Raw genomic sequence first — 16,818 nt, forward strand, 5'->3', positions numbered from 1 at the left:
CGAACATGGCCATGTAACATGTCTAGGATCATGGAATTGTCACCCCAATACCAGAATGGTATTGGGGGGACAATTCCATGCATCCCCGGGTCTCCAGCACAGAGCCCGGGTAGTGCCAAACTAACTTTCCGGGGTCTCCACTGCAGCTACTGCTGTTGCCAACCCCTCAGACAGGTTTCTGCCCCCCTGGGGCCTGGGCAGCCTGGTCCCAGGAAGGCAGAACAAAGGATTTCCTCTGAGAGAGGGTGTTACACCCTCTCCCTTTGGAAATAGGTGTGAAGGGCTGGGGAGGAGTAGCCTCCCCCAGCCTCTGGAAATGCTTTGATGGGCACAGATGGTGCCCTCTCTGCATAAGCCAGTCTACACCGGTTTAGGGATCCCCAGCCCTGCTCTGGCGTGAAACTGGACAAAGGAAAGAGGAGTGACCACTCCCCTGAACAGCACCTCCCAGGGGAGGTGCCCAGAGCTCCTCCAGTGTGTCCCAGACATCTGCCATCTTGGATGCTGAGGTGTGAGGGCACAGTGGACAGCTCTGAGTGGCCAGTGCCAGCAGGTGATGTCAGAGACCCCTCCTGATATGTTCTTACCTTTCTCAGTAGCCAATCCTCCTCTGTGGGCTATTTATGGTTTCTCCTGTGGGCATCTCACCAGATAACGAATGCAAGAGCTCACCAGAGTTCCTCTGCACCTCCCTCTTCGACTTCTGCAAAGGATCGACCGCTGACTGCTCCAGGACGCCTGCATAACCGCAACAAAGTAGCAAGAAGGCTACCAGCAACATTGTAGAGCCCAATCCTGCCGGCTTTCTCGACTGTTTCCTGGTGGTGCATGCTCTGAGGGCTGTCTGCCTTCACCCTGCACTAGAAACCAAGAAGAAATCTCCTATGGGTCGACGGAATCTTCCCCCTGCTAACGCAGGCACCAAACATCTGCATCAACGGTCCTCTGGGTCCCCTCTCATCCTGACGAGCGTGGTCCCTGGAACACAGGAGCAGGGTCCAAGTGTCTTCAACAGTCCAGTGGCCCTTCTGTCCAAATTTGTTGGAGGTAAGTCCTTGCCTCCCCACGCCAGACAGCAATCCTGTGTACTGCGTGAACTGCAGCTGCTCAGGCTTCTGTGCACTTTTGCAAGACTTCATATGTGCACAGCCTAGCTCAGGTCCCCAGCACTCCGTCCTGCATTGCCCAACTCGCTGAGTTGGACTCCGACGTCGTGGGACCCTCCTTTGTGACTCTGAGTCGACCCCTGTCCTCAGATCTTCTAAGTGCCTGTTCAGGTACTTCTGCGGGTGCTGCCTGCTTCTGCGAGGGCTCTCTGAGTTGCTGAGCGCCCCCTCTGTCTCCTCCTCCAAGGGGTGACCTCCTGGTCCTTCCTGGGCCCCAGCAGCACCCAAAATCCTCAACTGTGACTCTTGCAGCTAGCAAGGCTTGTTTGCTGTCTTTCTGCGTGGAAACAACTCTGCGTCCTCCAGCACGCCGTGGGACATCTTCTGACTAAAGGAGAAGTTCCTGGCACCTTCCGTTGTTGCAGAATCTTTGGCTTCTTCCACCCAGAGGCAACCCTTTTGCACCTTCATCCGGGGTTTAGTGGGCTCCTGCCCCCACTGGAAACTTGCGTGACTCTTGGACTTGGTCCCCTTCCTTTACAGGTCCTCAGGTCCAGGAATCCGTCTTCAGTGTTTTGCAGTCACTTGTTGTCCTTGCAGAATCCCCTATCTCGCCTTTACTGTCTTTCTGGGGTAGTAGGGTAACTTTACTCCTACTTTTCAGGGTCTTAAGGTGGCGTATCTTGGACACCCTTAGTTTTCTTACACTCCCAGCGACCCTCTACACTCTACACTAGGCCTGGGGTCCATTCGTGGTTCGCATTCCACTTTTGGAGTATATGGTTTGTGTTGCCCCTAGGTCTATTTCTCCCTATTGCATTCTATTGTGATTCTACAGTGTTTGCACTACTTTTCTAACTGTTACTTACCTGATTTTGGTTTGTGTGCATATAATTTGTGTATATTACTTACCTCCTAAGGGAGTTTATCCTCTGCGATACTTTTGGCAAATTGTAACTAAAATAAAGTAACTTTATTTTTAGTAACTCTGAGTATTGTGTTTCTTATGATATAGTGCTATATGATATAAGTGGTATAGTAGGAGCTTTGCAGGTCTCCTAGTTCAGCCTAAGCTGCTCTGCTATAGCTACCTCTTATCAGCCTAAGCTGCTAGAACACCTCTATTCTACCAATAAGGGATAACTGGACCTGGCACAAGGTGTAAGTACCACAAGGTACCCACTATAAGCCAGGCCAGCCTCCTACACATTTGTGCTGGGAAGTCATACTGATGGCAAAATGCTTCCCATGGTAACACGTATATGGTGTGTGACAAAAAGACAGCGTGTTTTGCAGCTAGTCTCTCCTAAAAACATAGAATGCAGTATTGCACAAAAGTATTCTCTTTGTGTTGGTGGCAGTGGCCCGAATGCCGCTCGCAGTAATAAAGATTTACATCACATGGAGTCAGAATCTGTGATAGGATTGTTTGCTGGTAACGTTTGCTGATCAAGAGTTATGAGACACTTATTTAAGAAAAATGACGTTGCACACGTCTCTTGCGCCCCTTAGTGCCCCCCGAATGCCACCATGTGTGCGCCATATTTAAAATCGGGCGCACCATGGCTGTAGTTAAGGGACTAGCGTCAGGATTTCTGACGCTAATCCTGCAAGGAACCCAGAGGCCCATTGTAACCAATGGAAGCCTCCTTTTAACGCCTGCTCTGAGCATTGCGCCGCTCTGTAAATATGGCACAGAGTTTTTTGCCTTCTAACGCCACATTAGCATTAAAAATGATGCCAATGCACTGTTGAAATGGAGCTAGGGGCTCTTAAATATGTCTTTTAGATTTACTTTCCTTTTCAGCCCACTAGATTCAGAGTGCATTTACATTTCATTCTTAATGCAAACCAATTACTTAGTGTGTGTAGATGTCTCAAGTGAGCAGTGGGCCTCTTTCTAGGAAAGGTGCCACATTAAGGGATGAGGGCGCAAGCCTGGGAGCTTCAATGCACAGCATGCGTACAGAGTGGTACATTCTGCTGCTTAGCATTTTCATGCCATTTAGTCTCAGTGTTCCCAGTATGGACTTGTAGGTTATTGCAGGAAACAATGAAGGTGCCCTTTGTTTTTTACGGGTGCAGTTATCCGTATGTATATTGGTGCTATGGGCAATGCACTTAATTTATGATCTTGATTTACATGTTCATGCAGTACCTTGCTTGCTCCTTTACAATTATAGTTACAATCCTTGTAGCATGAAATAACTGTATGGATTAATGAAGGCTTCTATGCATTACAGCATATTGCTGCTTAAAGTGATATTTCTTGGACTGGTTTCTTTTAGTAGGAGGTTTAACAGCATTCCTATGTGGCTGTATTTTTTTTTATCTCGGCTACGTTTTAGCTGTTGTCTGCTGAAGACCTATTGGGCTAGATTCATCAATAGTTCATGCAGCAGCAGCACAACTTGCTGTGCTGTGCTTTGTGAAAGGGAGAGGGCAGGAATCTTCCATATTTTCCGATATATGGCACACACCTGCTCTCTGCCGGCGCTGGTGCCAATCTGCTGTCTAGTGCCAAAGTAAGCACCCTTACGTTGAGGCGCAAGGGTGCCTGTGTTGCAGACAGGATTGTTTTTAAGCAGGAAGGGACGCCTTCCTGCAGGAAAAAATCCTCTGACGCTTTTTCCTCTTTCTGAGCGTGCTACAGAGGAAAGAATTAAGAAGAAAACATATATTTCTCCTTGTTGTGCCTCCCTGGGAATGTATAGCATTTTGATGCAATGCCAGGTTTCCCAGTGATGGTTAATCTGGGAATGAACCAAAATCCATGGGTGGATGTGGGGGAACTCCCACGCTCCACCCATGAAACGTCTTCCCAGGGCACAGAGATGCAAGGCAGCGACTTGCGCTTCCTTGCGTTACTCCAGGTTTACCAAGCACCACAAGGCCATGCAAGGTGGCCTTGCGCTGCTTGGAGAATCTGATTTAGGGATTATGTTGCCCTTGCAGCTCCCTGTGTAACCAAAAGGCAATGCGATCCCTTGATAGATCTGGCACCTATTGTTTCCAATATAATACATTTACATCGAGCCGCCTTTGGGTCAGCCCCTTTCTCTTGAATTGATAGCTTTGTTGTCTGTCTCAGTTCAGTGCTTTAAATTGGTGGTTTTCCTCCTTAGTCTTGAGTTAGTTCCTCCCCGGGCCAATGCAGACTTAGAGGGGCATATTTAAGAGCCCGTGGCACCACCTTAGTGCCGCCATAGTGTCATTTGTTAACGCAAAGGCAGCACTAAAGTGGCTTTTTTGCTGCAACATATTTACAGAGTGGCACAATGCCTGCATTGCACCACTTTGTAACCCGTTGTACAACATTATGCCTGCGCCAGGCATAATGTATGCAAGGGGGGCATTCCGGCGCTAGGAGGCCTGCAAAAATAGCGCAGTGAAACTTAAAAGGTTTCACTACGCCATTTTTGGCATAATTTTTAACGCCTGCTCAGAGCAGGCGTCAAAATGATGCACCCATAGTAACCTATAGGCTTTCCTGCACCTTGCTGCACTAGCGTCAACATTTTTTACACTGGTGTAGCAAAGCGCCACAATAGCGTAAAAAATAGTAACGCTAACAACTGCCATTGTGCACCGTATTGTAAATATAGCGCAACCATGGTGTTGTTAGGTGTCGGTAAGGGGGACCACTTTTCCTTCAATATGGACCATAGTTTTTTGATTGGTTGGTGTGTCCTCTCACTGATTATGTCAGATCTTGGCCTGCATGGAATGTGAGAGACTATTTTCTTTTCCTATCTCTCTTCCTTCTCCTCCGTTCACCCTCTATTTGCTTCACTTCAATTTTCCAACTTTCCTCTCCCTTCCCATCCTCCACATAGTATTATCTTGGCCTCTGTGCTACCAGTGGTTGTCCATTTTAATATAATTTCTTGACCATTTCAAGATGGCGGCCCCCATGTGTGCGGGAACATGAATGCGTGGTGGGCATTTTTCACTTTTTATTTTCTTTTTACAGATCCCATTCAAAGATGCTCGATGTAGTTGTTCATGCATCCACAGAGTATCTGTGCATTTTATTTCCTTTACAGAAACTTTGCTTCTAATATCTGTTGATTTTCTGGTCCAGAGTAGATCATTATTGCTTCTGATTACTAATTTAAGACAGTGTTTCCCAACCTTTTGACTCCCGAAGACCCCCACTGAATCACTACTGGAAGCCGGGGACCCCCAAGAAATTTGTATGATTTAAATTTCAAACAATAAAACTGTAATTCGCAAAAAATACACAAACAAATACAAGCCAAACAAATACTCAAATTAGTAAAGATATCATTATTTTATATTGGAAAAAATAGCAAAAATTTGAAAATTTAATGGGAAGGTTTGTGCTGCATGTCAGTGACTAACTTTTCAATGTTTTGGTTTTATTTAGGAAAACTGAATCCTCAAGTCAGATTCTACATTTCCCAAGCAATTTTATTTTTTATTTTTTACATACATAAACTTTTTAATTTAATGTGTGGTGGGCAAAGGAAGTAAAACCATAAAGGCCTCTCATCTCTCCATAGCCTCTCTGTCACATGTATTTAATTTGATTTATAGCACCTCTCATACCAGTGAAGGGTGACAAAACACTTTACAGGGGACTACAAGGTGTAGGATTCACCTCATCCATACTGTTAGGCATTTTCCAAGAGTGCTTGGTCTGGAAAAACACAAACTCAGGATTCAGAACATAACACAGTGGCTAGCATTGATTTTAATAATAGCGTTCTTCTATGCAAGCCAACCTTTCTTTTAGCAGTAATGAAAGAATTGGAAAAAAATATAATTTTCTAATTTGTTCCATGTAGTTCTTTGTTGGCAGTTCATAACTCACTGTGCTAGATTACGATTGTGACTTTTGAACTGCACAATAAAAAAGAATCTCTGTAACCCACTGTGCTATGCACATAAAATGTGATTCTCTTTGCATGATACAGGTTCTTTCCATCTGGCATGTTAACCATCTGCACTACCTCCAATGAGTCAAAACTGCCACTACTAGACAAACTCCCATCTCTCCAGCAGGTACATTAATCACCAGAGTTACCTTGACACTTTTATTTTTGTCGGAATGCTTACACTGAACTTTGCAGTGCATTTAAAGCTGCCGCACAAATGAATAAACAGATAAAAAAGCACGCACGTTTCTGTAGAGGGCCCAGCTGGAGAAGTGCCTTCATGCCGGTCCAGGCCTGCGGACCCCCTGGGAATGTGTCACGGGCCCCTGGGGGTCTGCGGACCACAGGGCGGGAAACACTGATTTAAGACATTACACCTTGAAATTGTTTCTTTGTACGAATCTGTTGTTATGTACTCACACACCACATGTACTTTCCACTAGAGTGTAGCCTTTCTGCTCAGACCACACTCCATTGGATACCATGTGGGAAAACAAATTTTCCTCTGTCCACTGAACTGAGGGATGTAGTACGAGAGGCTATTTCCTGTTTCCACCCATCATACTACACACACTCGAAATTCCCAGCAGCCCCACCACCAGGAGGTGAGTCATAACTTTGGTTCTCAGAGGAAGGAAGTGAAGTCCTCTTCACAGTGGTGGAACCGAAGCACTCCGCTCACGCCTCACACTGCTCAGCTCCACATCGGTCCCTCTTATCCAAGGTGAATGCTGCTCTGGCCAGATGTGGAATTATTCCCTCTTTCCTGCAGAACTCTGTGATTGAACTTTGAACTCACTTCTGTAATTTTATCATTTGTTTCCTTGTGTGTATGAAGCATCCCTTCACTGCTATTGCTGTGTGCTCTGACATTCTGGTGGGCTTAGACGTTGCTACCTAAAGCTAAATACATTGGTGCTACCCCCATTGGTCCCATTTATATAATCGTGATGCTCATACTTCTCCATATTCACAATCTGAGGGCCCATGCTGCCCTGGGTGAGTTTTATATCCCACTAATGTTGCATCTCTCTCTCTTCACAGTACACAATTTCAGGGATCTTGTCTGTCATCACAGCATGCCGGCCCAGGTCATCCTTGGTAAGTCATTCAGAGAAGGTCTGAGAGAGGTGGCTTCGTAGGCGAGATGAATGTGTGTGTGTGACTTTTGGGGTTTCCTTTTTATTTATGTATATTTGTGTGCCTTCTTCTATATCAAATTGTTTTGGTTCTGCTTTTAAATGCTTACGGTATGAGTGAAGGTAAATTGCATTTATTCTTTCATGTGGTGTGTGTAGGTGTGTTGCCTTGAGTGCCTACATGTGTATATTTTTGTGTTTCTAATGAATTTAATAATTTTGGTGCACATGTATGTACCATTTTTCCTGTTGCAAACGGCCCGATTGGTAGAATTCGACCGTTTGCGACAGAAAAAAACACATTTTGGTATGTACAGAGCCTATTTTGCGATCCAGTAATCTATTTACCAAATCGCAAAATAAGTTTGCGAGTTGCAAACCCGGATCTTTGTACATGCGTCCCTTTGTGTTTTTAAGTAGTGTATCTTTATTTGTGCCTTTTTTGGGCATCCGCTTACATTTGCTGTTGATTTGTCTAAGACAGAATGACTAAACCTGGAAAGATGCCAGAGGGACTAGCCAAGACAGGGTGGTCCTTTCGATATCACTCCTTCCTGTGTCTGTTCTATCTCCAGACGTTTCCCAGTAGCATAGCCAGCTCTTGCTCGCAGAGCTGAAAATAAAATTTCCTTGATCTGTAAATGATGCGAGGGAGCCCAGAAAAGGGCAAATGGCATAGCCAGCATATCTCACAGTGCCCCCCTTTACATGATACTTACCACAGTCTCTCTACACCAAATGGAATGAAATGTTATTTCCTAGATACAAGTACAGCGGTTGTATGTTGGAAACGTACGTGACGCGTTCTTTGATGAGCGAGCGCTGCATAAGGACACCACCACCACCACCACCTACCACCACGGCAACAAAAAGTCTAATGTGATAATTATTGACCGACTTCTGTTTTTGGTCACTATTTGGACAAGTGGTGGTTTCAGATAAGTATAAGAACGGGTTTGGGCCCCCTTTCTACCATGTAATCCTGAATGTGTGAATAGGTATGGTGCTGGACTGATGAATATCGGCGGTGGTAAGCGTCCAGTATAAATCCAAGACTTTTTGTGATGCTTGCAAATAAAAAGTATGAGCGACATGTGAGGTTGGTTTGAAATTGGGGTTACGACTGCTTTTCACCGTGAAGTGGAGAAAAAAGCTGTCCTGTGGCTCATCAGAGAAGACTATTTCTGGAGGGTCGGCTTTGAATTGGACACATAGAATTGGAGCATTGGGCAATGCAACAAAGGTGAGCTTAATTCTTTAGCCTGGAGCGGATGCTCTTCTCTGGCTGAGAAATGAAGCCAAGCCTTTTAATGTGGGTCTGGCATTCTCTCAGTTAATGCTACTTTTTCAAGAATCAGGGGCTTTCCTGAGTACACTTAGGGGCATATTTATACTCTGTTTGCGCCGGATTTGGGTCATTTTTTTTACACAAATCCGGCGCAAACTTAACTCCATATTTATATTTTGGCGCTAGACATGTCTAGCGCCAAATATTAGAGTTAAAGTCATTTTTTGCCTGCGGAAAACTACCTTGCGTCAATAAGATGCCGGGTAAAAAATTACTATAAGGCCCTAGCGCCTTATTTATCCTACTGTGCAAAAATCACGCACAGGAGGGGAGGAGGGGTTAAAAAATGGTGCAAAGTTTGCTTTGCACCATTTTCGAACACCTCAGTCAGGGCAGGCGCTAGGGGACTTGTAGGCCTATTTCCACGGTGGAACACCATGGAATAATCCCACAGGTGCCCTCCCCAGGCCCCAGGGACACTTCCACCCACACCAGAGGGACAGCTGAGGATGGGGGACCCCATCCCAGGTAAGTATAGGTAAGTACAGGTAAGTATTTTATTTTATTTTTTAAAGTGCTATTGGGGGCCCTGAAACTGACCCCCCTACAGGGCACTGGGTGCAATGGCCATGCCCAGGTGACCCTGGTCCCCTGTGCTGGCCATTGGGGTGGTGGGCATGACTCCTGTCTTTTCTAAGACAGGAGTCATGTGGTATGGATGGTTTCACATCAGAAAATGACTCTAGGCAGGTTAGAGTCATTTTTTTTACTCTAACCTGCCCAACATAATTTTTTGGTGCAAAACCCCCTTCTTCTATACCACCGGCCCCACCCGACTAATGTCATTTTTTTTTACGCTATCCTACCCTTTGCACCGACTTGCACCATTACATTAATATGGTGCCCGGCTGGTGCACAGAAATGGTGCAAGTCGGTGCTAAACTTTTTGGTGCAAAACTGCATTAGTGCAGTTTTTTGCACCAAAAAGTATAAATCACGGCCTGAGTGCTGCTGTTGGGCTGAGGATTCCAGGAACTCAGCCAGGGGTTCTTCAATCGTGCATTTAACCTCTTCTGTGGACGTTAATTTTCTCCAAGTATGACAAGTCATCCTATCGGAGGAGGTTGCAGTTGTCTCCAATATGTGCTTGTTGGTCCTCTATAAGAAATAATTAACATTAATGTTATTCTTCTGGCTGCACACAAAGGAGATGCCATCAATCCAGGGGCCTTGCAGTGCCGCTGCTACATAACTGGTTCCTTCCAGATATCCAGGACTTGTTTAAAGAAACACTGGTCATTGGCACATCTCTAGCGCCAAAATATAAATATGGAGTTAAGTTTGCGCCGGATTTGCGTAAAAGAAAAAGGACACAAATCCAGCGTAGAGTATAAATATGCCCCTAAGTTTCTTCAGTAGTTAATTGATCGGCTTCTCTTGCCATGCTTTCATAGCCTTAGACTAGACCCTCTACAACCTGCCCAAATACGCTCACATTATCATAACCAAATTAGCTAGCTATCGATCTGAATGTAGAACAGCGTACAATATACTAATCCTTGCCTTCAAGGTTGTTCGACAGTCGTGCGCATGTCCGGACAGTAAGGATGATGTCTTGAAGTTAAGACAGATCACAAAGAGATGAGATGACCAGGCTCTCTAAACAGCAAATTGATGCCAAGAATTTAGCACTTAATTATACTGATTTGCAACCTTAATTAGCGACGAGAAGAAGCTACAAGCCAGAGCGAATCATGTCGGCTATAAATGTTTGTAGCTTTGCTTTTCTGCTACATGACAAATTATCACATAACCACTAGATCAGTTGACTTACTCAAGAAACAAAGGGGCAGATTTTGGAAAAGTAGCGCTGCACCTAGTGCAGCGCCACTTTTCTTGCACCCCTTAGCGCCCCCTAACGCCACCATGTGTGCGCCGTATTTAAAATACAGCGCACCATGGCAGTAGTCAGGCGTACTATCGTCATATTTTTTACACTAGTCCGACGCTTTGCAGGATTAGCATCAAAAATGTTGACGCTAATCCTACAAAGCACCCAGTGGCCCATTAAAAACAATGGGAGCCTCCCTTTAACGCCTGCTCCGAGCAGGCGTTAATGATGCCGATAAAAATGACCCAAAGAAATCTCTTAGATTTTCTAGAGCCATTTTTTCAACCCCCCTAATGGGGAAACGCCCCCTTTACATACAATATGCCTGGCACAGGCATAATGTGGTGCAAGGGGTTACAAAGTAGCACAGCGTTTTTGGCCTTCCAGCGCCACATTAGTGTAAAAAATGACACTAATGTGGTGTAGGAATGGCACTAGGCCCTCTTAAATCTTGCCCATAGACTTTTAAGTATGACTACCACAGAAGGAGACAATTATAGCCTCTGACTTCACGCTTTGATCAAAGTACAACAGCTGCAAAGTTTGAAGGAGGCTTTACCCCTTGACCTCTTCTACTTCCTTCAGTCCAACCTGCGCTGAGGCAAGTTACACCTCCTCGTGCCTCACCGCTCTCTGCCACATTACAATCCCGCTTCTTTGATCTACTGGATCCATATTATCGGAAGCCGCACCCCCCATCTTACTTCCCCCTCCTCCCCCGTACCTTCAAAACTGCTCTGACATTGCATCTTCTTATCCTAGAAAGAAGCCAGAATTCATTCATCATTTCCAGTTGCTTGCTTCTCCCCATCATGCTTAGGATGTAAATATGTACATACGACCTATATATTACAATATCCATGGTCTGTACTGTGCCCAATTCATCATGAGGATGCCTTCATAGCCACAGCAAATTTTCAAGGTTTCTATCCCACAATTTTTTGAACCTTGTGTACGTTGTGCTCTTGTAGATCATGTGTGCCAAAATCGATTCCTGCTGCTGAGCCAAGAAAATGAAATAAATGTTTCTATACATACACAAAAAAATCATAAGTAACACATATTTATAAATAATAAATTTGTTAAAAAAATAATATATCTGAAATAATAAATCAGCATAATGATTTAATATTATTTATTTTAAAATCTTATTTTTAATGTATTAAAATAATTTATTTTAACAACGTACTGACTGTCATGATATTTACTAAATTATAATACGTTATTATGTTTAAATGTGTATAAATAAATAAGTATATATGTATAAATAAATTAATAAATAAATACATTTCAACAAGTAAAATACATATTTGGACCTTATGTACCATATGCTCTTCTATATCATGTTTGTTGAAATTGATTCCTGCTGCTGTGCTAAAAGAAATAGAATAAAGGAATTATGAGTAAAATGCCTTATCCTTCAAAATGTACACTTAATAACTAGGACTTTTATTGAAGTCCAGTCGATAACGTTCTCTGATGGCAAGTGTTTCTGAAACAACTATCCTGACTGTGACGATACTTCAGCAAACTGAATAATCGTATACCTCAGCATTGTGAAGGTTTATTAACAATGGCACATCCAGTTACCAACTCACTGATCAAATAGCATCTTCACTCACAATCAGGATGCAATGGGGCGGATTTAAGAGCCCGTAGCGCCTCCTTGTGCCACATTAGCGTAATTATTTTCACTAATATGGCCCAACGAGGCCAAAATCGATGTGTCAAATTTACAAAGTTTGTATCCCTTTATGCCACATTATGCCTGTGTCACGCATAATGTATGCAAAGGGGGCGTTCCCCCATTAGGAGGGCTGAACAAATTGCGCAAAGAAATCTCCGAGATTTCTTTACGTCATTTTTTTTGCCACTTTTAACGCCTGCTCTGAGCAGGTGCTAAAACGCGGCACACCATTGTTTACAATGGGCCTTCCTGGGCTTTGCAGGATTAGCGTCAACATTTTTTACGCTAATCCTGCAAAGCTCCAAACTAGCGTCATACATTTTGATACTAGTTCCCTAACTACTGCTGTGGCGTTAGGGGGGCACTAAGGGTCGCAAGAAAAGTGCAGCTGCACTGGGTGCAGTGCCCCTTTTCTTAAATCTGGCCCAATGTTTGTTTGCCAGGAGCTAATGAGACCCTTTTGGACCACTCTCTCCTATGAACACTAATGTCGAAACTCTTTGAAGGACCTCTCCTTACATGCACAGGCTCAAAAAGATGGCTTTGTGCAGCTCGGGCTGGTGCAGACTATTTTGCTTCTTATCACACACCTGGTGTGGTTGGTGCCTGCGTTGTCTCTCTCACCTGAGCTACTGCAATGCGTTTTTATATTGGATGCCCAAATGTTTGGTCAGTAAACTGCAAAGACCGAAAATCTGGATTTGGCACACACGTCTGTGTGTTTTCTGAGCCCTGCTTGCTTCACTGGCTGCCTGTGAAGCAGCACATTCAGTTCAAGTCTATCTGCAATTATTCATCAGGCTTTCAACAAGATTAGACTTGCCAGTTTAACTGACCTATTGGTCTCTTACACCCATTGTAGGTCCTTATGATTGGCCTCCACCCTCCTTTTCTGTGCCACGTGATTTAAATGGGCGTGGAGTGGTGTCCGGGCTTTCAGAGTCTTGGGACCTCACTCTGGAATGCTTCACTCAGTGAATTATGCCACAATCTGAATTCACACAGTTGAACCTGACTGTAAGACTTCCCTTATTTGTGAACACTGTCTGCTTATTTTATGCTTTCTGTACTACTGCCAAGGTTTATTCAGATGAATGCATGCTCTGTGTGTAAATATATAAGGTAAATAAAGTAAGGATAATCTACATATCTACAATCAAAATGTCAAAGGTTGGTGGCCCAGTCATAACATCCAACCCTCTACTCCTGAGACATCAACACAGACAGGAAAAGAATGCACAGCAGTGAACTAGTGGTGATAGGTGCACACCACCCATATGAGAAAGAATATGAACTCACCGGAGCACAAACTTTTTATGGTACTTGTCAAACATCACCAATGTGGAACTGAGGATTACTGTGGAAAATTGAAAGGCCAGACAACCACTAGGAGCACACATCTCTTGGAACAACTACCTGGTCAATAATTGAGAGGTCATGTGTAGGAAGTTGGCTCTGCATATACTATCTCAAAGTGAGAGATAGTGTGCACAGAGTCCAGGGGTTCCCCTAGAGGTTGATAGTGGCAAAAATAGATAATACTAATTATTAGGCTTATCAGAGGGCAGTGTTAAGAATTTGTTGTACACAGTCAGACAATAAATCGGAACACACACTCAAATACTTAACTCCAGGCCAATAGGTTTTTATATAGAAAATATTATTTTCTTAATTTATTTTAGAACCACAAGATTCAGAATTCAAGTAAATGCATAAATTGTAAGGTACTTGACATAGGTAAGTATAGAACTTGGAAGTAAAACAGTAATGTACACAGTTTTGTCAAAAACGGCAATACGCTATTTTTAAAAGTGGACACTGCAAAATTCAAGAGTTCCTGGGGAGGTAAGTACAGGTTAGTCTCTGGTAAGTAAAGCACTTACAAGTTCAGTCTCCGGTGCATAGGCAGCCCACCGTTGAGGGTTCAAATCAACCCCAAACACCCAGCACCAGCAACAAAGGACCGGTCAGGTGCAGAGGTCAAAGAGGGGCCCAAATAACATAGGTGCCTATGGAGACTAGGGGTGCTCTGGTTCCAGTCTGCTAGCAGGTAAGTACCTGCATCCTTGCAGAGCAGATCAGGGGGGTTTTGTAGAGCACTTGGGGGTCCCAAACAGGCACACACAGTACACCCTCAGCGACACAGGGGCGGTCTGGTGCAGTGCGTGAAGTAGGTGTCAGGTTTCCAATGTAGGGACCCGGGGGTCACTGGCGATGCAGGCAGGGCACGGGGGGCTTCTCAGGCAAGCCACCAACTGGGCAAGAAGGAGAGTCGCCGGCTGGTCACTCCTGCACCGGTAGTCGACTTCTCTCAGACATGGGGGCTGCGGGTGCAGTGCTTCTTCCAGGTGTCGGGTTCTTTGTTACCCGGCAGTCGTGGTCAGGGGGATCTTCCGGATTCTCACTGCAGGCGTCGCTGTGGGGGTGCAGGGAGGTCATCTCAGGGTGGCCACGTCGTGGGAGTCGCCTGGGGGTCCTCGCTGCAGTGTTGGTTTCTCTGTACACGGGGCGGGGGCGTTGGGTGCTGACAAGCTTCAGGAGTGAGTCTGGAGTCCCTTTAAAGATGGTTTCTTTGTTGTTGTTTGGACAGAGCCGCTGTCCTCTGGAGTTTCTTGGTCCTTTGAGTTGCAGAGCAGTCCTCTGAGTCGGCAGAGGTCGCTGGTCCCACTGGATGTGTCGCTGCTGCAGGCTCTTTGAGTCTGGAGACAGGCCAGTAGGGCTGGGGCCAATTCAGTTGTTATCTCCGCCGTCTCTGCAGGGCTTTCAGGTCAGCAGTCCTTCTTCTTGTTCAGGTCATCAGGAAGTTTGTTTTCCTGGGTTCATGGTCGCCCCTAAATACTAGATTTAGGGGTGTGTTTAGGGCTGGAGGGCAGTAGCCAATGGATAGTGTCCCTGAGGGTGGCTAAAACCTCCTTGTGCCTCCTCCCTGTGGGGAGGGGGGCACATAACTAATCCTACTAGGGGAAATCCTCCAAAGCAAGATGGAGGATTTTCTAAGGAAGGGGTCACCTCAGCTCAGGACACCTTAGGGGCTGTCCTGGCTGGAGGGTGACTCCTCCTTGTTTTTCTCATTATCTCCTCCGGTCTTGCCACCAAAAGTTGGGGCTGAATCCGGGAGGTGGGCAGCTCTACTAGCTGGAGTGCCCTGGGGCATTGTAACCCCAGACTTGAGCCTTTGAGGCTCATCGCCAGGTGTTACAGTTCCTGCTGGGGGAGGTGTGAAGCACCTCCACCCAGGACAGGCTTTGTTCCTGGCCACAGATTGCACAAAGGCACTCACCCCATGTGGCCAGAAACTAGTCTGGGGGTGACAGGCTGGCAGAAACTGGTCATCTTAACACTAGTAGTCAGGCTGGTATACAGGGGGCATCTCTAAGATGCCCTCTGGGTGCATTTCTCAATAAATCTCACACTGGCATCAGTGTGGATTTATTGTGCTGAGAAGTTTGATACAAAACTACCCAGTATTCAGTGTAGCCATTATGGAAATGTGGAGTTTGTGTTTGACAAACTCCCAGACCATATACTCTTTATGGCTACCCTGCACTTACAATGTCTTAAGATTTGGCTTAGATACTGTAGGGGCATAGTGCTCATGCAGCTGTGCCCTCACCTGTGGTATAGTGCAACCTGCCTTAGGGCTGTAAGGCTTGCTAGAAGGGTGACTTACCTATGCCACAGGCAGTGGGTTGTGGGCATGGCACCCTGAGGGGAGTGCTATGTCAACTTAGTCTTTTTCGATCCCACCAGCACACACAAGCTGTGAGGCAATGTGCATGTGCTGAGTGAGGGGTCCCAAGGGTGGCATAATACATGCTGCAGCCCTTAGAGACCTTCCGTAGCCACAGGCCCCTTGGTATCAGGGGTACCTTTTACAAGGGACTTAGCTATGTGTCAGGGCTGTGCCAATTGTGGAAGCAAAGGTACAGTTAAGGGAAAGAACACTGGAGCTTGGGCCTGGTTAGCAGGGTCCCAGCACCCTTTCAGTCAAAACTAGCATCAACAAAAGGCAAAAAGGTAGGGGGTAATCATACCAACAGTGGCATTTTCCTACATCATGCAAATATCATATATTGTGCTACACATATTAATGACTTTGGACATACATAAGGTGTATCTCGATACAAAGTTATGAGTATTGTACAGTTGATGAATGACCGAGAGCATCATGAGAGGGTAAAGCGGTGGGTCACCTTGAGTGGTGGGGCTGCGCAGGGAAGGAAGGAGAAACGTTCCAGAGCAGGTGACGTAAGTGCCAGCTAGTGTGGGAGAACAGGTAGGCTGGGGCATTTTGAGCCAGATGTATCATCACGGCCCTCTGCGATTCGGTAATAGCGTTTTTTAAGAAATCGCTATTACCGACTCGCAAAGTGCCATGTATCATATTTGCGATTTGGTAATAGCGATTTCTTAAAAATCGCAAATGCTATAACCGAATCGCAAATTGCGATACCGGCCCCATTCACAGCTATGGGCCTGTTGGCCCATAGCTGCAAATTTTTTGCATTTCCAAAATTGCAATTTCTGAACCAGAAATCGCAATTTTGGAAATGCAAATCCCCAGGGTGCTGGGGGCCTATGGCCCCCTCCTGCTGCACCCCAAAAATGTTTTGGGGGACATGTAAGGTACACACATGCCAAAAGGGCATGTGTGCTTTACATGTTCAATTTAAAAATGCATTTTAAATGCATTTTTAAATTTTGCACCAGGTTACCACCTGGTTGCAGTCCATGGTATTTTGCACGTGCAAAATGCCATTCTGCGAAAAATCGCAATTTGCGATTTTTTGCAGCATTGCCTTGCGA

At 45.3% G+C, this 16,818-nt stretch overlaps 1 protein-coding gene across 3 annotated transcripts in view; it reads left to right on the forward strand.

The window, feature by feature from the left end:
- Nucleotides 1–16,818, forward strand: part of LOC138287417 (membrane-spanning 4-domains subfamily A member 4A-like) — a 214,960-nt gene that overhangs the window by 133,519 nt on the left and 64,623 nt on the right. For all 3 annotated transcript variants that reach the window (XM_069227832.1, XM_069227833.1, XM_069227831.1), the window contains exon 4: nucleotides 7,052–7,108. In XM_069227832.1, coding sequence (XP_069083933.1) covers nucleotides 7,052–7,108 — 57 coding nt within the window. The remainder of the gene's footprint in view (nucleotides 1–7,051; nucleotides 7,109–16,818) is intronic.

Source organism: Pleurodeles waltl, chromosome 4_1, assembly GCF_031143425.1.
Source record: "Pleurodeles waltl isolate 20211129_DDA chromosome 4_1, aPleWal1.hap1.20221129, whole genome shotgun sequence".
NCBI lineage: Eukaryota > Metazoa > Chordata > Amphibia > Caudata > Salamandridae > Pleurodeles > Pleurodeles waltl.